The following is a 22,961-nucleotide window of genomic DNA, read 5'->3' as shown; positions in this document are numbered from 1 at the left end:
CAAGGAATCAAAAGGAGATGATATGGTATGTAAACATATAAAGTCAACTAGTACCAAAAGGGCTAATCTAAAATAGTATCAGAGAAGCAAGCAAGGAAAGGTACCATGTCTGAACAATAGAGTTTGTTTATTAGTAGAGAAATAAAGAGAAAGTAAAAAGAGTACAACAGCTAAGGGTACTCCCAGATTGGTGGCAAGCCATCGCAATCATGAGCTAGGATAATCTTAATGGGGACAAGGCAATAACGGGACATCAGCTGACCACTGGCTACTTACATAAAAAAAAATATGAAAGAAAACTGATGAGCTCATAGTATAAGCGTATGAAGATCAGGATCTAAGGAATGAAGGCCATTTCCAGAAACAAATGATAACATTGTAAGCCCACAACTACAACATCCGAGGACAAATGTTTTTAAAAACGGGGGGGGGGGGGGGGGGGGGAAATGTTACATCCCGTAGTTTTGAATGTTGTGATTCGTTAGGTGCTGGTTGTTTTAAGTATGGACATTGTAGTTACCTCCAAGGATATACGAGATTATATGCACTTATCTTATAGTTATGAGGGTTTAAGTTCATATAATAAGCTACGGAAGGATTGGAGGGCAAGTGAATCAAGGAAATTAAGTTTGTTGGAATTTGGAGAAAATATGAGGGGCAGTTTTGGTCCAACTTGGAGAAATAATGTCTTTTATTATAAGAGGAGTTTTGGAGGAAATCAACCTAAATTGAAGTTCATGCAGTCTAGTTTCCAACGCAACAAACCGCTCATCGATAGGACATCGGAGTAGAGAGTTATGGACGTTACAAGTTAGGCCGCTAGAATGTTACACCTCGGAAAATATTCCGTTGGTACGCAAGTGAATGATCTAGTGAGGAGTATGAGTATACGATATTTCCACAAGTAAGAAACAACGTTTGACGACCCTAAGTAAGATTCCGAAGGCAATTACAATAAGAGATAGGTTATGCTCCACAAAGACTAATTATAGGTTTTGGAGATGCGAAAAGTTGCAGGTTTGCATTCTGGCCAGTTGCACGTAAAATGAAATACGGACCATAAAGTGGTATACGGCCCGTAAACTGCCATGTCGTATTTTGGCTTCCAAAACTTCAACTTTCTGCCAAATGAGCAAATGGTTAAATATGACCCAAAATACGGACCGTAAAGTGGTTTACGGCCAGTAAACTGTGTCCATAAATCACCACGTCTCAGCCTGAGTTTCTGGTTCTGATATGATTAAACACGACCACGAAGGACGATCCGTAAATTGGAATACAGACCGTAATCCAAGTTTACGACCACTGTGCTGTTCATTTAAGATCAGATTTTGGGTTATTAAATAAGGGACCAAGTTTATTATTTCATTTCCACATTTCATCCCTTCTCTCTAAAACATCTCTCTACATTTATTCCACAAGATTTCAAGGATTAGTAGTCATCAACAACACAAATCAAGTGAATCAAGTGTAAGGAAACCCATTATGATCTTTCAAGTCAAGAAAATCTTATTGAAGGAAAACTAGGGTTTTTGCTCAAGTGGAGTACTTCGTCCAAGGCTCGTTCCTACAACATCTAAGGTAAGATTTATGGTATATATATGTTGTTTAAGGTATTTGAGAGTTAAAATGCTTGGACATTAGATGAGTATAGAAAAATGGGTCATGAATGATGAATAGTGACATTTTGAGAAATAGTTTGAATTCAGTTATGAGTCTTGATGTATTGTAATGTAAATGTGTTATAAATGATGTTGAGAACATGAGATGAGAAATGTATGTGAATGGACATAGTCGTGCGTTATGGCCATGGATATGGATGATTGAAAAGTGAGTCTATAATATGGATGATTAATGGCCATTGTTATGGTATTGTGAATGTATTGCTGACGTTTGGGACTTGAATTACGATATGGAGGAACGTTGTATAAATAAAGGAGATGATGTCCGATTTTCTCTAGCTTTAGCCATGTGTGCTAGTTGTCGATTCTAACGATAGTATGACTTTAATAAAGGTATAAACGCAACTGTTGAAAGAGAACGTGCAAGTGGTAAATAGTCGAACGGAAAAGGTATGTAAGGCTAACCCTTCTTTCATAAGACATGGTTCTTTGGCCAACCATCTAAATCTTCCATAAGTCGGTGATGTCTCATAAATGATTCGATCTCCCGAGCTATTAAGCTCACGATTCTTGATATGCTACAATTGTACTAAGTTCCTTTTATGACGAGTAAGCCTACAAAGATAAGTGTGATGAATGATGATAATAGTGATAATGATATTGATGACGACTATAATGGTAATAGCGATGATGATAACGATGACGATGATGATAGTAATGATAATAGTAAAGATGCTTATGAGCTATATGTATGTATGCCCTCGTATGGCTACTATGAAACACCGAGTTTATATGGCCGGGTAGTATATGTATAGATGTATATGTATGTAGGTTTACGTAACGCGCGCACACCACTGCAGTTGGGTGCGGATAACACTGAGCCTTGGTAGGGCCAGGTATGTGTAACACTGAGCCTTGGTTGGCCAGGTATGTATGACCACCGAGCCTAGCTATGGTCGGGTACGTGAAACACCAAACCTTCGGGGTCGGGTATGTTATGTAAATGCTATGTATATGATATGATTATGTATAGGATATGAATACGAATATGATATGACTATGTATATGAATGTGAATAAGGGCATGTATACGAATACAAATACAAATATGGTACGGGTACTATTATGAATACAGATAATGATGTATGTACACAAACACGTATTAGACATGGAAAATTCATAAGAAAGGCAAGCAAGTGCATATGACGATGATATTGCCATCTCCCATTCGATGCTATTTCTTATGTTGCTATCTATGCTTCTATATTGATATTGATCATGCTTTACATACTCAGTACATTCTTCGTACTGACGTCCTTTTGTTTGTGGACGCTGCGTTATGCCCGCAAGTGCACAGGGAGACAGGCTCGATCCATAGCTGCTTACTCAGAGATTACATAGCAAAGCTCCATTTCATTCGGAGCCATAGCTTTTGGGTACTTATTCTTTTGTGCATATAATTATGGGCATAGCGGGGTCTTTTCTCGCTCATGTGATATGTTATACTCTTCTTACAGGCTCGTAGTCACTTGTATATGGTTAGATATGTCTGGCCTTGTCGGCCCATATTTTGTATATCATTTTGATGGCCTTGTTGGCTCATGTACATTGATGTGGCATAGATGCCAATCATTATATAAAGGCATTGTCGTCCAATGGGACTAGTATGATGAACGAATAGATTCATATGTTTAATTGTATGGCTCACCTAGATGTAAGCATAAGTGTAAGCCAAGAGGCGCCCGGGTGGCCTAGCACCGGGCGTTCGTCGCGGCCCTCTAGACGGGTAGTGACATAGAGAAAAAATTAACCCTTCGCGAACGTGACCAAAGGGCCCCGAACGCTAAGAGGAGCAGGGATTAACCCTTCACGAACCTGACCCAGGGCCCCGAACGCGAAAGGCAAATTCTAGGTTGGTGGAAACTGACTCTAAAACCTTATGACAGGGGATTTACCCCTCATTTTTCATCCAACAAACCCCTAATACTCTCCTAAATCCTCTGTAATATTTCCCCAACTTCCGTCTATCAAATTTTAACGCAAAACAAGTGAAATTCCGAAATTTAGCTTCGGATAGCATCTAACTATTGTTATAATATTTGTATTGTGGTGAGTCTGGACTTGGATTCAAGGTGATTATTGAAGATATTTCTTCTCTAGAAAAGATAAGGTACGAATCTCTCATTAATATTAATTTCAGTTTATTTGCGGAGATAAAGTTATTAAGTATTCGTATTACAAGTTGGTTAGTTGAGAAACTTGAAAAACATCATGTGGGATGTTTAAGGGAATATATTGGTATGGATAATGGTGTTGATGATGTTGGTATTGTTGTTGTTGTTGTTGTTGTTGGTTGTTGATATAACGATTTCGGGCTAGGCATATAAACGGGGGAGATGCTGCCCGAATTTCAGCAGATTCAAAATGGATTTAAATTGAAGGCTTAAGACGAGTGTATGAGGATGAGCCTAACAATAGTGTGAATTATTTTATATGTAGATTACGAGACTATGAATGATCTTACGTAAATTGCAAGACAGGAAGTAAGTTGGAAAGTCGAGAAATAAGCGTCCAGGTATGTAAGGCTAATCCCTTTCTTTCTAATGGCATGATTTTATTCTAATGAACCCATGCATGAATTCCATAAAATCCTCATTTCCAAGAACGTTAAAAGTTTACAATTCTCCATGTTTTTATGATGCTGAAGATGAATGTTTTCTATAATGACCATGATGATGATTATGATGATCTCATTTTTAGAGATTCCAAAGTTATGGTTTTAATGTCATTCTGAGATTACTGAGCTGGTTTCAAGATTATTGATTATATTTGTTGATGTTGATCTCATCTTATGATTTTGTTCTTTCAAGGTGAGATATACGCATGATGCTTACTCCACAATGAAAATCAGAGGTTACCGACCTTACGTCACTCCGATGTATTTATAGCTTTTATTTAGCTCTCATGCCTGCTTTATATATATATATATATATATATATATATATATATATATATATATATATATATATATATATATATATATTACACCGATTCGTACTATAATCGGCTGGTTACAATACCTATTGTGCAACCACTGATTAGTTAGTATTACACACCGAGTCCCGAAAGGGCTTGGTACGTTACACACCGAGTCCCGAAAGGGCCGGGTACGCTACACACCAAGTCCCAAAAGGGTCGGGTACGTTACACACCGAGTCCTGAAAAGGCCAGGTACGTTATGATGATGATATTATATATACATATGTATGAAAAAGTTTTTTGTTTAAATCTAAGCATGCATGACATCCGTCTTATGAGGCATCCAGATGTACAGGTTATTTCACTTATTCCACGTTACCTTTCATATCTATATTATGTTGTTATTCATGCCTTACATACTCAGTACATTGCTCGTACTGATGTATTTTTGTTATGGACGCGGCGTTCATGCCCGCAGTTTCAGGTAGTTATCCCAGCAGCCCAGTGCAGTAGGATATCCACTCAGCTGCAGTCAGTGCGCTCCACTTGGTTCGGAGTTGCAGTTTCTTTTGGTATGCCATTTTGATTTGTATATATGAATATGACGAGGCCTTGTCCCGTCCCCTCTACAGTTTATGTTCCATAGAGTTCTGTAGACAATTGTACGTAGTTAGGAAGTTATGTAGTCTTGTCGGCTCTTATTTTTGTCATACAGCATATGTAAGTTTATTCAAGAAACTTAGCAATTAAATGAAACCAGACAAAATTACCAAGTGTTTCTCCTTTTTTGCCTCCCCCTTAACTTTTCGTTCTACATCTTCTTCAGTAAGCTTCTCTGCAACAAGCTTCTTGTGTGCTGATAAGACGGGGCTCACCTAGCCGGCTTGCACCGTTATCTTCTGTACATATATGTATATGTTGGTTGAATATCTTGGCGCAGAGTTGGTTATGTTGTTATTACAGAAGTGTATAATTCAGTTAAAAGTCATATGTGGGCCACCATAATGTTCAGTGAGTTTCAGGTACGAAGGTGGGAGTGCTTGATCAGAAGAGGTCGGGCACTCATCACGGCTCCTCAGTTTGGGGCATGACACAATCATTCTGTAGACTGCCGGTATTCGACTGTCGACCTTCCCTTCTGAGTGGGTGGCCCCGATGTATTCCACCACGTGGAAGTTTGATCTGATGGGACTCCCTTTTATTACTGGTATAATGTTGTAAGGAGGCTTCTGGATATCCTTCTCAACTTCGACCACAATTTCCTAGCCCTGCCATTCAAATTTTATGGCCTGGTCCAGACTTAATGGTACTGCACTGGCGGAGTGGATCCAGGGTCTTCCCAAGAGCATGTTGTAATTTGTAGTAATTACCATGACCTGGAACTCTGCCGCGAAGGAGGCAAGCTCGACCTGGATCTGTTGGTCGATCTGTCCCAAGGAATCACTTAGGGACCCATCAAATCCCCTGACATTCGTTCCACTCTGGCAAATTTTTCCTATGTCACAGCCAAGTCGTGTTAATGTGGTTACAGGTCAAATGTTGAGGCCCGACCCATTATCCACAAGTACCCTTCCTACAACCTTGTCATGGCATTCCAGGGTGATATGGAGGGCTCTGTTGTGAGAGGTCCCTTCAACTGGCAATTCTTCCTTAGAGAAGCAGATTTTATGTTCCCCAATGATATGGGCTACTAGTCCGGCTAAATCTTCACTACTTCTACTAGCCGGTACATGTGCATCATCCAATACCTTCATGAGAGCATGCCTGTATGACGGTGAGCTAGCCAACAATGACAGCACCGAGATTTGGTTGTATGCATCGCTAAAAATCTTCGGATGCTCCTTCAGTTATCGCCCTTTTCTGGGTATTTTCCTTCCTCGTGGTGTTCTGGGCTAATTCTTCAGGAGTGTAGCATCGTCTTGAATGAGTCATGCCTTGGGCCATGCTACCTGTACAGTGATTGGATGTTTGGGGTTAGGAGCAATCTGTTATGCCACCTGGGCTATCACGGGTACTGGAACCAAAGTCCTAAACATTGGTATAGCCTTGGGAACTCTTGGACTAGGGATCAAGACTTTGAATTTAGGACGTTCCTGGAGTGTGAGGGAAGCAACTGTCTGTTCAAGAGACTTGATCATTTTGGGAGACAACACTCCACAAGCTTCCCAATCTTCATCTCTCTCTATCATGTGGACTCCACTGTTTCCATGATTTAGCAGTGGGTTCGTGTTTATGTTGGGAGTCACAGTTTCCAGGATGATTTCTCTTTTGCAGATCAGATCCTGGATTTTGTGTTTCAGGTTTATGCAATCCTCCATACTATGCCCATTCCCTCCTGAGTGGTAGGCACAAGTCTGATCGGCCCTGTAGAATCTGATTACAGGCTGTGCTGGCTTTGGTGGGACTTTATGAATCAATCCCGCAATTAGCAGTCTCTCAAAGAGTCAAGCCCTCGGTTACAGGAGCATCGTGAATTCTCTTAATGGCCTTTTCTCGAAAGCTAGACATGGGGCATTATATGTTGGGGGTGGTGGTTGATTTTAGTAATTTTGGGGTTGATAGGCTCGTAGGGGATTTGTTTGCGGTGGGCGATATTTTTGCTGGGGTGGTGGTTGGTATGTTTGTTGCGGCGGTGTTTGATAAATAGGAGGGAACACACGGACAGTAGACAGAGTAATGTATGCTGGTACAGTAGTGGTGAAGGTTGGTTGTGCGAAATATACGGGTGCTGGGTTGTATGAAGGAGCAGAGTAATTCACGAGGGGTGGAGTTTGGTGGGAAGATGGCAGTCCTTTTGGGCTTTGGTTTGGAATGTGGGATATGCTTGCCACGTCCTCTTTCTTTTTGCGGAAGACTCTCGCAGCGGCTTGTCCAGACGTTTTATTGAAGATACTGACGATCTTTTCAGATTTGAAACCATCTTCTATGGCCTCTCCCATTTTTACCAGTTCGGAGAACGGCCTCCGGCCATGGACAACATCCTATTATAGAAATTCGGCTCTTGTGACCTGATGAACACGGAGACTAGCTCTCCCTCACATATTGGCAGCTCTACACAGGCCGTTCCGGCTCTGCATCTGCTGGTGAATTCTGTATAGTTCTCTATTGACTTTTTCTTGACCTTTTCAAGGTAGTTGCAGTGCACGATCTCGATATTGAAACGAAATCTTTCCATGAAGGATTTCACTAGGTCTTCCCAAAGGAGCCATTGGCGCATGTCTTGTGTGACGAACCATTCAGCTGCTTCACCGGTCAGGCTACGACGGAATATTCGCATGATTAAGGGTTCATTCTTCTTTACTCCGACCAACTGGTCGCAGTATGAACGGAGACGTGCCTTGGGATTCCATGTCCCGTTGAAAATTTCAAATTTTGGGATTTTGAACCCTTCTGGCAGGTCCAAATCTGGGTGCATGCACAGGTCATCGTACCTTAGGCCTGTGGCCTTTCTTGCGGACCTGTTGGATTTTTCCAGCAATTCCTCCATCTTCCTCTCTATGTCCTTCTCACGTCTATCATTCCAGGTCCTTTCTATTTCTTCGTAATTAGCCAACTCTTTGTGTCTCGGGGGAGATTTGTTTGGGATGTTGGGAGTAAAGAATTACACTTGGTGAGTGGGATGGTTAAGCGGGATAGCAGTGGTTTGCCCCGCTGGTGGGGCGGGGCGTGTGCTTGGCTTGCCGAATTGAATAATACCGGCTGAGGGGTTTGGTATGAGGGGACTGAGTGGGTGGTTCTTGGAATTTGAGCGTTTTTAACTGGCGGTGGGGTATAGTAAGAGGGGCCAGCATGTTTTGGATTGGCAGTGTTCAATGGAGGGGGTATGGTTCCTGGTGGGGAGACAGGAAAATAGTCGGGCACTGGAGAGCTCAACGAGGGGAAGAGAGGAGCGAGCCTCCTTCCTTCGGTAAAAGCTTTCTTTTCTTCACTGGCCGCCTTCCTTCTCGCTACCTTTTCCTAGAGAGTGGCGACGGTAGTTAACAATGTTGCAATCACATCCTCCTGGGATGCTACTTCTTGTGAGTCCTGGGTGTTTCTGTTGCGGAGAACGAGCTCATTTCTTGCTTCTTCAGGGGTACCAGTCAATTTGTCTTTTCCTTTGTCGGAGAGGGATGCTAACGCGGCCTTGGATCTCGTGAAGTATTGCAGCTTTTGATGTTACACTAATTGGTCCCTTTCAATATGATAAGAATAACTCAACTGTAAAGAAAGTTAGTTTCTGGACATCAAATATAAAGGCAAAATATCACATCCGAGTATTTAAATCGCAAGTCGCATACAAAGTCATATATTGAAGCTTGAGTACTTTCGATGTCAGATATTACGGGCCTTTTGTGTTTGGGTGGATCTTGGTCCGGTGGTTTTGTGGTTGACATACTATAGTGAACCCTTCGACCTGTCATAGAAATTTAAGCGAGCGAAGGGGGGATTATAATTTAAATCATGAAGGCACCGAGTCTTACGTAGACTGCTTACGTATCCCACAAGGGGAAATCAGGACCTACGTAGTTCGATTACAAAAGAAGGATATACATTTCTTCCCAAATATCCTTTGGCTAATCCTAACTACAGACATCCCCAGACCAGGCCCGATTAGGGCATCTCGCGTACCTCTCCATGAGGACATCAGGTTGGCGCGTTCCTTTACAAATTTATGAGGGTGGAGGCAACATTTGTGCAAAAGAAGAGGACACCTAATATCTACCCAAAAATATAGATCTGCAAGTCATTATCCTTACGAACTTGCTTTCTCATGCCGAATCTTTCTTTTCCTTAGAACCACGGTGGGAGTGGGACAAAGATTTGTCCAGTCTGATCATATTTTCTAGCTCAAGTTTGAAGGCATAGCATCCTTCAATATCATGTCCCCTGTCTGCAGTATTGTTTAAGCAGAACTTGTTTCTGTTGGGACCTAATGGTACGGGCTCGTACAAGTTCCACGGGTCTGATCTTGTTCATCAAAGCCAAAGTCGAGAAAAGGCGAGCGTATGATTCCTCAAAAATCGTGAAATCGTACTGCCAAACCTGGGTCTTGAGGGTAACTCCCTCTCCTGGGGTAATAGGGTCATGGACCAATAAGGTGTGCGGTCCCTACAAAGTCCTAATGATCTTATCGTCAATCAAACTAATAATCCTTCTCCTCAACACCAAACATTTATTCAAGGTATGGCCCCCCTGATTAAGGTGAAACGGACACCTTTTGTAAGCATACACAAAGTCAGGGACCGGTAGCCTAGCCCTGGTGGTGCAATCCATTCCAGCGGCCATCATCTTTCTGAAACTTCCTTACAAACGGCGAGCAATGGAGCCACTCTAAATGGGAGAGATCGAGCTCTGAAAGCTATGCTCCACAGAGCCAGTGTAGGAAGGTTTGCCCTTATAAAGTTCTCCGAAGCCACAGTAGATGCAGCAGGCATCAGCATGAGCGAAGGTGCCTAGAAATTCGTTCCCTCCTCAGTGGGGGCATAATAATCAGATTCGTCATCCGTATTATTCCCTTGAAAATCAGGAATTATCTCAAATGAGTTCTCCCCTTCTTCGACCCCCTATGTCAACAAGCTCTGTTTCCTTCATGTCTAGAGGCTCTTCCTCTTCCTCCTCTGGCTCTTCTTTTTCCTCCTCTGGCTCTTCTTTCTCAATGGGCTCGGGATCCTTTTATTGGGGCTCTATTTCTTCTTGTGGGTCCGATGCGAACACCCACGGATCCGACCCAGCTCCTTGTTCCCTATTTGTTCCCTCCGAGGTTCCTTCTCTGGATGTTACAGGCCTTTTCTCTCGTGGTATGTAGTTTAGCACCAATTCCCTCACCTCTTCAGGGACATTTCCATAGTATTGCTCTTTGGGTATGCCTTCTGGTGGGTTCCCAACCATACCCAGTAATTCGTCTACCTTCTTAATTTTCTTTCCTATTTCCTAGAGGTGTTTCTCCATCTGCAGCACCTTGTCTCGAAGCATCTCAGCCGTCTTCTCTAAAGTTCGCGCTTCCTTCCCTTCTTGATTCGCCATCGTAAGTCAACCTTTAGTGGAGATAAATTTGGGTAAGTTTTAAGCGTCATGGTTTTTCTTTCGGGTATGTAGTATCAAATTATCAGACCAATCGTACTCAAGCTTTAATATATGATCATACACATAGCAAGTAAGTATGTGAAGCACGTAGCAAGAAAGCACACATTTTACAGATATTTATACTACTCGTGTCGCTAAGGCCTTTTCGAGTTAAGGCTTTCTTAGTCATTTGAAATATGTAAGTGCCATTTGTGAAGATGAACCGTCGCCTCGAAAATGTCATCATGATTTAATAAATAATAGAAATAATATCTTCCCCGAAGAGATTACAAAATGTGATGATAAAGCCGACATGGGGCTTATAATAACAAAAGCAATAATCAGGGAGGTTCTCCGGCGGCTGATGTCGAGGCATGGCTCGTCGGGGCCTTCTTGACCCGTGAAAGGGTGGTCTGGATACGAATGCGTGCCTGATATAACTCTATCCTGACAATCACTGGGTCTGTTTCTTCCAATATCCAGGCTAAATGCTCGTTTGTATCTTCCATGCATTCTTTCATATGCCCCTCTTCTTAGGCCTCCTGGGGAAGTGCGAGCCCTAGTGTAAGTGCACGAGCAAAGTTTCCCTGTAGCCATGCATGATACCCTAGGTCACACCCTGCTTCGAACCTGTTTAAAGCTAAAGTATCTGGGCCCCAACTTACGCGGCCATTCCATTCCCTCTTGCGTGCTTGATCTTCTGTTTTGTGTGCTCAATGATGAACTACTCGGGGTTCCTACCTAGGGTATCACTTTCCTCCTACCGAACTATCTCAAAACCCGAGATGAATAATAAGGCCGGATTCCTCGAACCCCAGCTAATGGCACAAAGGGGAAATTCTTGCCTCGGACCACCACTATTTCGGATATAAAGTCACGAAACATCTAGTGGATTCGATCTTCAGTCAAGTCGGTGAAGAAATCAACCCAAGCATTTTTGGACATAAACCTGAGAGTTGGGCAGTATTCTACGAGGTGATCTACCCGATTTTGTCGACTCCAACCCTGAACCTCTCTGGCCATGTTAAGGTGTTTAATAATCCACCATCGCAGCAATATATTGCATCCCTAGAAGTATCGAAAATGATTTCGACACTTGTCTAGAGCCCGGAAGATGTCAGCCAATGTGATGGGCGCCAGGTCGAAATACCTTGTTTCTTGATCTTTGGTTATGCCGTAGAAGATTGCATGGGCCAGGTAGATCACCCGAGTGTCTATGGCCAGTGACCCGTCCTGTGAAAACACCATAGTGCCGAACAAGGCTATGGAGAAGGCTAAAGGCCTAGCGGTCTCCTATTCTTTTTAGCTCTTGAATTCCCTTTGATATAGAGTGTACTCGGTGACATCTCCAAATCTATGGTATAGATCCCTGAAGGCTACGGTGGGTCCTTGTGCCCAGGATGCCTCACTTAAAGCAAGAAACTTCATGATTTGACTGACGATGGGCCTCTGTGGAAATAACAGATTGTGATCCGGCTTGTGTCGCCTCCTTAGATAGGTTCCATTGCTGTCTATGGCATCCCTAATTTCCTCTTCGGTAGGTGTCATCTCAATATCACTGAAATGGAATAACATTTCCTTGTCATCCCAATACCCCGCCAATACCTCTATCAGCTCCAGGCGACCTTTCTTTGTCATAATGGAGGGTAAGTTTCCTAAAGTGCAATTGATCGTTCTCTGGTGAGTATCACCCAACCATTCATACCAAGCTGTCAGCAACTCTGGAAACTTAGTGACGATATCAAAATGGATTCTTCGTTCCATCTACAAAACAGAACACGGTTATGATTCCCCCATCCTGGTAGGATCAATGGTTCATCATATAGGCACGAACATGTTTTCGCATATCACATAAATGAGATGCGGTGTTTTTCGGGTCAAAGATATGAGCCTTAGGTAGGTCTGAGATACCCAAGGCCCGTCTAACTATAAATGCTCTAGTTCAGTAGGGATTTGTCTTAACTCTATCCTAGTTTTTCACTAGAGTGGTTTTTCACGATAGACCGGGAACCCGAGCGGACAACTGGGAATGAACCGTTAGGACTGTTGGACGACCGCGAACTAACCCCGCCTCATAACGGTTCCAAAATAATTTTTTGGTTTTACACTGAAGGAACGACCACGTGCTTCGCGAAGTCGCCTTTGGAACAAAGTGTAAAATAAATGCCAAGAGTGGTGGAGTTATGATATGCATGCAATGACAGTTAATAATTGTGAGAAAATAAACACATAGACGGTTAAGGTAGATATACTCATATTATATTGGAATCCTTATGATTAAACCTTTAAGTCCCCAATGGAGTCGCCATCTGTAACGGTTCGTATTTACGCGGGTTAAGGCATAAAAGCTACTACGAACTTGTTGGTGTTGTTTCGGACTTTGTTTTGAAAAGAGTCACCACCTAATTTTTAGGAAATTAAGAAAACCGAGGGTGAAGTGTTTATTCAAATACCGTGAAAAATCCTTCCTAATCCAGAGTTCTAGGTAAGGGTTCTGATGATCCCTTGGGGAAGGTGTTAGGCACCCCAGTATTAAGGATTCGTACTATACGGTTGACCTTCGAATTCCAATGCATGAGTAGTTGCATGAACTGTCTGTTTAGTGTTTATTCTCACAAAAAATCTTGTCATTTTGCATGTCATTTTGAGAAAAGAATTTGAATATGTTCCCTTTATATATAGGGTACATAGATTCGGATTTATAATATCCGGATAAAATAATCTCCCTTAGTATACAAGGATGGTGTATTTTTGTTTTAGAAAATGAGTATAAAGTTGTCATCTTTAGACATGTTAAAAAATATGAACTTGTTATGTTTTGAGTGTATAATCTTGTCCATGCTTTAACTCATACTTTATTTGGATCGATCCGTTTAATACGTTGGGAATGCTTTATCCAAGAACTCGTATATATGAATGTTTTTGTTTTAAAACGTACGTCTTTTGTTATAAATTATCAAATTTAGTCTCGGATTTTGTAGCCAAATAAATTTCCATTTAAAAGAGGTATGTCTGTTTTCCTTATGGGCTTGGCCCAAATGGTTTTATGCATAAAGCTTAAATACCCGATGTCATCCATTCTTTTTTTATGAGTGGGCTTTGGCCCAAAATTCCCCCCCCCCCCTTTTTTTTTTTTGCTAAACTTGGCCAGCTCTGTCCTTATTTTTTCCAAAATCAATGGGCTTTTGTCCCAATGCTTTGCCAGATTTATTCATTAATTTGATCCAAAAACGAGTATCCTTGGCTTTATTTTGAATAAAACTTGGTTTAAATTTTAGAAAGAATATATGCTTTGGTTTTAAAACTCAGTTCGTTTTCTTTAACAACATTGGAACACTTGTGGTTTTGAACTATTCTTTTTGTTCTTGTTTAAAATTAAACCGTGTCAAAATAGTTTAGCTAATCATCTATTTAAGTTGTAAAAATCATTACGCTAAATCCGGATTTTTGAAAATGGTTTTGGGGACTTAAAGTCAATCTAAACTGCATAAGTACCGCTATCCTAAGACTACTAGTTCATCCAATAAGGATTCCACTATGACATGAGTTTTTACAAGTTTTTGTACAAATACACCTAAAGCTCAAGACGAAGGAAAAACAAGAAACAAACAAAGGAAATGGAAAGACTAGGGGTTTACCAAGCCCCTAGCTGGCCATTTTCACCCATGGCTGGGCCTTCTGCGCACCAAGCTGTTTAATTTTATCTTCGCAGACTCAATATCTTCTGAGAAAGAATTTTCCTTATTGGGCCTGAGGCCCAATAGGCAGGGTGACCCCGACCCTAGAGGTCATGTGGTGAAGGGGAAAAGGAAAAAGGAACCCGGTTAGTTTATAATTTTCTGAACTCATCACGATTATATTTACAAAAAAAAAAAAAGACATGTATCAAATATGTATCTATGTATCAAGCAAATTTATAAGTCAATGATGTAAAGCAACTATGTAGGTGTATGTATATGTATACCATAAGGCCTACTGGCAGGTATTTGGTAACAAAGAGGAAGGGAGAGTCGTCGCCCCTTTATTCCCGATGCCCCACAAGTTCCAAGGGGTTTCATGAACCCCAGGCATGGCTGGTCACCGGGGTAAGGCTAAGTCTAGGTTCCTACCCCAAATTACCTTATCCCACACCAATGTAGCCAAAATATAGGCAGATCCCAGGACCACACCATAATATAACTGGCCATGTTCATGAACATAATGCAAACCAAAGAACCGAGACAATCAAATAAAACTTCTGGACATGGGCTTGAAGTAGATAAAGTAGGACCAAACATACACCCATAAAAGGAACTCAAGGCAAGCTGAGAAGAACAAAGAGGCAAGGACCTAAATATACAGTCATGGGGATAACACAACTGCAGCCCACAGTGTAACATAAATGGAACAAGGAACAAAGCAACTTGATCATAGAGAGACAACATAGGCTGCAATATACAGATATGGGATGGCCAATGACAGGAAATCAAAATAGATAACCATGGTAAGACACACACAAACTGTGACACATAAGGGAGGCAAGCCAGTACTAAAACACACCACCACGAAATGAACTAAAGCAGTTTACATCTTGCCAATGAGAAAGCATACAGAGCATGTAACACCCCAATTTTTTTTTTACTAGCTCTTGAATTTTTGATTGACCATACCATGATAGTAAGGGTATATTTTACTTCGCACTTCCTGAATGTGAACTTGACGACATCCGAAAACTTGTTTGAAGTGTTATGGCGTAGTTATATAAACTACTCCTACTATGATTATCTTATTAAATGGATTAGATACTTATAAAAGTGGGCAACCTTTTTATTTTATTTTATTTTATTATTTTCTTTAATTCTTATCAAGTAAGATACAAATTATTTTATTATTTTCTTTCATTCTTATCAAGTAAGATACATACCCTTTGTCTCTTATCCTCCTCACCTCCATAAGTTTCATTTTTTTTTCTAGAAAAAGAAGACCCAAAACATCTCTTCTCTCATAACATTCATACACTAAATCAATCATCAAGACTTTCCTTGGTTGAGCCCCAAACAACTCCACACGATTGAGGTAATCTACAAACCCGTTTTTGGATTGGACTGTTGTTAGTATTTTTAGCATAAATCCTTGTATAAAGCTTAGTTTTAAGTGCTTCAAGATGTTATAGAAAGAGTTTTCATAAACCTAAAACTTTCATTCAGGCTCTAAAACCCAGTTTTGCTTTTATTTACACGAAAAGGGAGTGATGAAGTACAGGGGAGGTGCTGCCCAGATTTCTGTTTTGCAAACCCTACATGTACTACTGTTAGTATTTTGAGCGTATATCTTTGTACAAAATTTCTATAAGAGTGATTCGAATTTGTCTGAGACCCTAAGACATACATCTACAACTTTCATTAAGGCCAAAAAGTCTATTTTTTCCATTTACCCCTTTGAAACTGAGCGACAGTACAAGATAGTAGTACTGTCCAGAATTCCTGTTTTGATAGTTTAGGCTGATTTTCACTGATTTCATGTTTAGTTTCGATGTGCTGAGACTATTGAACTTAAGTAGATAGTTTATTGTGTATTTAAGGTATATATGCTCTTGTACAAGCTAAGAGGAATTGTTTGACGAAGTAGACTTTGGTTGGTCTATGGCGCAGATGATTTGAACTCCTCCAGTTGTGGTAGAACTTGTTGTGTGGTAAAACGCCAAGGTTTGTGTATAAACTTAAACTTGGAATATCTTTCTTTTCTGGAATTTTTGAAGTATCTTGATGGGTTTTCCCCTTACTCTTCATCTCATATCATTGTATGGTTATTATCTCAAGTATTGCAAAACTTTCACTAAATCGCCCACTTGTACGAATTGCTTGATCATTTTGCATTCTTGTAGGGACGTTTTCCTTCTTGTTGCGATGACCTTGTCATCGATATCGGCATGCCTCTTGATTCGGATCTTGCCCATCTTGACTTTGGATTTACATTTCGTCTTGATAATGGATTTTCGTCCATTTTCGAGTACGAGTGGAAAACCACTTTCAACATGGCTCTTGATTCTCTTGATTATTGGGTGATGACCCTTCTCGATTTGGGGCTTCGGTCCATCTTGATATTGATTGTGCTTGGTGTGATTGCATGACGTACATATTGGGCGAAAGTGGTTATTTGACAAACTCTCTTGAATTGAATTATAAGCTTTCTTGATACTTGAGCCTTCAAATATTCGTATCGATATTTTGAAACTCTTCAAGGTTGGTATTTGATACTTTGATATACTTTTTTACTTGGTTTATTGTTATCTTATTGAGCTACCTACAACGGACAAGGGAATTGGAGAATCTAATGGCTCCAAGCCCAAAGTTTATACACCACTAAGCTTTATGCTTAGCGATAGTTGTTTTCTATCGTAGGTAACGTGCGGGAAGAGATGTGAAGATGGCCATTTGGAGTAGACTTTTTGGGAGCCTTAGTGAAGATCACATTTTCATATGCATCTAGGTCTTGTAAAATTTTGGGGACTTCTACATGACCCATGTGTGGCACTTATGTATGAAATTTTGAAGGCTTGTTGGACACAAGACCATATGCTTGTAACTTGAAGTTGGTGACTTGTTTTGCTATTTTAGGGTGTGCTACCAACCCAAGCCATGCCATGTACTGGGTTTACATTTTGCCTCGTAATTATGTACAAAGGAAGATACTAGTTTCTGTGATAATCGCAAGTTTGAGTTTTGTGTATCGTATGGACCCGCAATGGTGTTGATTTGAAAATATAATTTCAAAACGAATCTTCTTAAATGTGTTGACTATTTGAGAAGGGAATTACCGTTTTAAATTGATACTCTGATATTGTATTTCATCTAAGACATTTTTCGAAGGGTATAATGAAAAAAGAATGTCGCACTTTCAACCCTTTTTCACATGGGCCTATTTCCGCTACCAAATATTTTTGTGAATATCATTTGGAATAAATTTCTTCTAAACGTTGTAAATGTTAAATTAGCTTTTGTTTTGTAAATGGTATCCTTCCAAAGGGGATGCTACAAGTTTTAGTATCAGAGCCTAGGTTTGTGATTCTAGGACTTTTGTTGTGTCTTGTTGGTAGGCTTGTTTTTTTAACATGTTTTGTTGCGTGTATTGCGCATATGCATCATGTACATGTCCCTAATGCAATGTGATCTTCCCTTATGTAGGAATTAAGTCATGGCCTCTTCTTCTTCTAATAGACCTATGGAAGCCACTCGTGAGAGTTTAAATAACTCTAATGCCCAACCTCACTTACAAGAAGGGGTTGGAGAGCATTTTTCTGATTCTAATCTTCCTCGTACTAGTGGATCTGAAGTGGGAGATAATCAAGGTGCAAGAGTTGGGCAACACCCTCAAATGAGTCATAGTGCTCCTGCTGTTGATCCTCCTTTTCAACAAATGGTTGATTTCTTTCGTCACATGGCTAGAAGAATGCCCGACCCTAATGAAATAAACTTTGAGAAAATGAGAAAGATGGGAAAAGTTGAGTTTGAAGGGACTGTTGATCCTACGGATGCTGAGCAGTGGTTGGAGTGGATGGAAAGAGTATTTGAGCAATTAGAGTGTTCAGACGCTGCCAAATTTAAGTATGCTGTCTCACTGTTTCAAAAAAAATGCTTATGACTGGTGGGTAAGTGTACCGAACGCCAAGGCAAAACCTCCTGTTCTTACTTGGAATTATTTTGTGAAAGAATTTCATATGAAGTATGTCCCACCTGCTTATCATGATGCAAAGAAAAAAGAGTTCTTGAATTTAGAGCGACGGGGTATGTCTATTGTTGAATATCAGCAGAAGTTTCTCAGGATTTCTCGTTATGCTGGGGGTATTATTAATAACGAAAAAGATAAGTGCAGGAGATTCGAAGACGGTTTGAATAATTCCATCAGAAAATCTGTGGCGGTCCTACAACATGAAAACTTTTGTAAATTAGTTTCAGCTGCTCTTACTTGGGAAAGGATCGACAAGGAACAAGCTAGTAGAAATGAAAACAAGCTCAGAAAGGCTGATGCAGATTCAGGAGGTCCATGTAAAAGGGGAAGGTTTGACAATTCCAAAGCTAGTACTGTTCACAAGTCAGCCCAGCATAAGCAAAATAGATCAAATTTCTCTACTGCTAGCACTCCAAGCTATGGCCAAGGCAAGACTCGTGTACCCACTTGTGCACAATGTGGAAAGAATCACTCTGGTACTTGTAGGAGAGCTTCTGGTGATTGTTTTAATTGTGGGAGCTTCGATCATAAAGTGAAGGATTGTCCTAATCCTAACCCCACTTCTTCTCCGCGTACGGAAGGCTCAGTTCAAAAACCTATTACCACTCCTTCTCAAGGGAATAGATGTGCAAGATCTAGAAACACACAAGCAATAGGTGCAGGTGGAGCCAATCAAGCTAGTGAGTCAAGAGCTACAGCACGAGCTTATGCTATGAGACATAGGGATGACCAAGATGGAGCAGACGTGGTTGTTGGTAAATTTCACTTATTTGGCTTATGTGTTGTTACATTATTTGATCCTGGTTCTACACATTCGTATGTTTGCTCATCATTGGTTTTTCCTAAAAATGTGAAATCTGTGAGACTTGATTGCGGTGTGCTTGTCTAAAGTCCTTTGGGTCAACAAGTTGTTTGAAATCAAATCTATCGAGGTTGTCCCTTGGTGATTAAAAATCTAGTCTTCCCTGCTGATTCGATTGAAATGCCTTTCCTAGACTACGATGTCATTATCGGTATGGATTGGCTTCATAGGTACCATGCGGTAGTTGATTGTAGGTCGAAGCATGTGACCTTTAGAGCTCCTTCACTTTCGCACATCATTGTTTAAGGTGAAAGATCATTGACATCTAATATTATCTTCGCGGTTGTGGCAAGAAAGATGGTTAGTCAGGGTTGTGAAGCTTATCTTGCTCATATTTTTGATACACACCTGGAAAGTCCAAACCTTAAGGATATACCAATGGTGTGTGAATTTCCTGATGTCTTCCCTGAAAATCTTCCTGGATTGCCCCTGGAAAGGGAGGTTGAATTTCCTATAGAGGTTATTCCTGGAACTACTCCTATTTCTATAACGCCTTATCCAATGGCTCCAGCAGAATTGAAGGAGTTGAAAAATCAATTGCAAGAACTTCTTGAGAAAGTTTTTATTCGCCCGAGCGTTTCTCCCTGGGGAGCCCCTGTTCTATTTGTGAAAAAGAAAGATGGAACTCTTAGGCTTTGTATTGATTACCGGCAACTGAACAGGGTAACAATTAAGAATAGATATCCACTGCCTAGGATTGATGATTTATTTGACCAGTTAAGGGTGCTAGTTTGTTCTCAAAAATTGACTTGAGGTATGGGTATTACCAACTGCGGGTAAGTAAACAAGATGTCCCTAAAACTGCCTTTAGGACTCGATATGACCATTATGAATTTTTGGTGATGCCATTCGGGTTGACGAATGCTCCTGCGGCATTCATGGATCTGATGAATCGCGTGTTTAAGCCTTATCTTGATCAATTTGTGGTGGTCTTTATAGATGATATTTTAATATATTCCAAGAATAGTGAAGATCATGAAAAGCATCTTCGACTTGTTTTGCAAATTTTGCAAGAGAAAAAGCTTTATGCTAAGCTTTCCAAATGTGAATTTTGGCTTGGTGAAGTGGCTTTTCTGGGACATATTGTGTTAGATGAAGGTGTGAAGGTGGATCCTAGTAATATTCAAGCTAGTGTTGAATGGAAACCACCTAAAAGTCAAACCGAGGTAAGATGTTTCTTGGGTTTAGCGGGATACTACAGAAGGTTTGTCAAAGGCTTCTCCATTATAGCCTCTCCTTTGACTAAACTCTTGAGGAAGGATGTCAAGTTCATATGCGATGACAAATGCCAAGAGAGCTTTGAAAAGCTCAAATCTTTATTGACACAAGCTCCTATACTTACTTTACCAACTGAAAGGAAAGAGTATATGATATATAGTGATGCCTGTCATCATGGTTTGGGTTGTATCCTGATGCAGGAAGGGAAAGTGGTTGCGTATGCCTCTCGAAAATTGAAACCACATGAATTGAACTATCCTACTCATGACCTTGAGCTCGCTTCCATAGTGTTTGCTTTGAAAATTTGGAGGCATTACTTATATGGCGAAAAGTGTCACATATTTACTGATCACAAGAGTTTGAAGTACTTGGGTACACAGAAAGAGTTGAATTTGAGACAATGTAGATGGCTTGAACTCATTAAATATTATGACTGCACGATTGATTATCATCCGGGTAAAGCCAATGTGGTGGCAGATGCTCTAAGTCGCAAAGCCTTTGGTAGTTTATCTCTAAGTCATTTTCCTTTGTTTCTTAAATTAAGAGCCATGAATGCTTGTCTTGCATTTAATTCTGATGGCTCTATTGCTGCTAGTTTGCAAGTCAAACCAGTTCTACTTGAACAGGTGAAAGAAGCACAGAAGTTAGATGAGAAGCTTGTGAAATTGATCAAAGAAGTTCAAACTGGAGGAAAGCTTGATTTTAAATTAAGGGAGGATGGTGTTATACTTTATCAAAATAGGTTATGTGTTCCTAAAGATGACAACTTGAGAAAAGAAATTTTGAATGAAGCACATACTTCACCATATGCAATGCATCCTGGAGGTACTAAAATGTACCAAACCATCAAAGAACACTACTGGTGGAATGGTATGAAGAAGGACATTGCGGAATTTATTTCTAGATGCTTAGTTTGTCAATAGATAAAGGCCGAGGATGAAGTCCCAACTGGGTTGTTGCAACCCTTGTCGATACCTGAGTGGAAATGGGAAAGAATAACTATGGACTTTGTTTCTGGGCTTCCACGCACTCAAAGAAATCATGATGCAATTTGGGTTATAGTTGATAGGCTAACCAAAAGTGCTCATTTCTTGGCCATCAGAATGGACTACCCACTTGAACGTTTAGCAGAATTGTACGTTAATGAGATTGTGAGGCTACATGGTGTTCCTATTTCTATTGTATCTGACCGAGACCCAAGGTTTAAATCCAGATTCTGGACTAGCTTGTAGGAAGCTTTGGGCACTAGGTTGAACTTTAATACTTCTTTCCATCCTCAGGCAGACGGCCAGTCCGAGAGGGTGATTCAAATCTTGGAAGATATGCTTCAAGCTTGCATTATGGAATTTAAGGGTAGTTGGGGCAGACACCTACCCTTGATAGAGTTCGCTTACAATAATAGCTACCAATAAAGTATTGGCATGTCTCCCTACGAAGCCTTATATGGGAGAAAGTGTAGAACTCCCCTTTGTTGGAGTGAAGTTGGTGAAAGAAAATTGGTTGGTCCGGAGATTGTGCAACAAACTGAGGATAAAGTAAAAGTCATCAAGGATCGTCTAAAAATTGCTTCGGATAGACAAAAGTCTTATGTTGATCTTAAAAGGCGTGAAATTGAGCATCAAGTGGGAGATAAAGTATTTTTAAAGGTTTCTCCATGGAAGAAGATTATGAGATTTGGCCAAAAAGGAAAACTTAGTCCTCGATTTATTGGACCATATGAAGTACTTGAGACGGTTGGTCCAGTTGCATATAAATTAGCCCTTCCACCGGAGTTAAATATGATCCACAATGTCTTCCATGTTTCTATGCTTAGAAGATATCGCTCAGATCCATCTCATGTTCTTCCTGTTGAATCCATTGAGGTCAGCCCTGACTTGACATATGAAGAGGAACCTATCCAAATCTCGGCGCATGAGATAAAAGAGCTTAGAAACAAGAAAATCCCATTAGTAAAAGTCCTTTGGAGAAATCATTCTGGCAAAGAAGCTACCTGGGAGCGAGAAGAGGATATGCGAATTCAATATCCACAGTTTTTTTGAGGCTAGTATAAGGTAAATTTCGGGACGAAATTTCTTAGGGGGGGGGGGGGGAGAGTTGTAACACCCCAATTTTTTTTTTAACTAGATCTTGAATTTTTGATTGACCATACCATGATAGTAAGGGTATATGTTACTTTGCACTTCCTGAATGTGAACTTGACGGCATCCGAAAACTTGTTTGAAGTGTTATGGTGTAGTTATATAAACTACTCCTAATATGATTATCTTTTTAAATTTATTAAATGGATTAGATACTTATAAAAGTGGGCAACCTTTTTATTTTATTTTATTTTATTTTATTATTTTCTTTCATTCTTATCAAGTAAGATACAAATTATTTTATTATTTTCTTTCATTCTTATCAAGTAAGATACATACCCTTTGTCTCTTATCCTCCCCACCTCCATAAGTTTCGTTTTTTTTCTAGAAAAAGAAGACCCAAAACCTATCTTCTCTCATAACATTCATCCAATAAATCAATCATCAAGAC

At 40.4% G+C, this 22,961-nt stretch overlaps 2 protein-coding genes across 2 annotated transcripts; one reads left to right on the top strand and one right to left on the bottom strand.

Moving 5' to 3' along the window:
• Window positions 1–7,541: 7,541 nt before the first annotated feature.
• LOC132607876 (uncharacterized) lies at window positions 7,542–8,087 on the bottom strand. The gene has a single exon (XM_060321952.1). The coding sequence runs from the start codon at window positions 8,085–8,087 to the stop codon at window positions 7,542–7,544; it is 546 nt and encodes a 181-aa protein (XP_060177935.1).
• Window positions 8,088–21,853: 13,766 nt separating this feature from the next.
• LOC132607875 (uncharacterized) lies at window positions 21,854–22,471 on the top strand. The gene has a single exon (XM_060321951.1). The coding sequence runs from the start codon at window positions 21,854–21,856 to the stop codon at window positions 22,469–22,471; it is 618 nt and encodes a 205-aa protein (XP_060177934.1).
• Window positions 22,472–22,961: the final 490 nt, after the last annotated feature.

Source organism: Lycium barbarum, chromosome 8 (assembly GCF_019175385.1).
Source record: "Lycium barbarum isolate Lr01 chromosome 8, ASM1917538v2, whole genome shotgun sequence".
Classification (NCBI taxonomy): Eukaryota; Viridiplantae; Streptophyta; class Magnoliopsida; order Solanales; family Solanaceae; genus Lycium; species Lycium barbarum.
Note: the sequence above shows the minus strand (reverse complement) of the source record. Positions and strands in the feature narration are given on the sequence as shown.

Coding starts and splice junctions, on each gene's coding strand:
- LOC132607876 (XM_060321952.1), bottom strand. CDS start 8,087: ATGGAGGAATTGCTGGAAAAATCCAACAGGTCCGCAAGAAAGGCCACA.
- LOC132607875 (XM_060321951.1), top strand. CDS start 21,854: ATGTCTCCCTACGAAGCCTTATATGGGAGAAAGTGTAGAACTCCCCTT.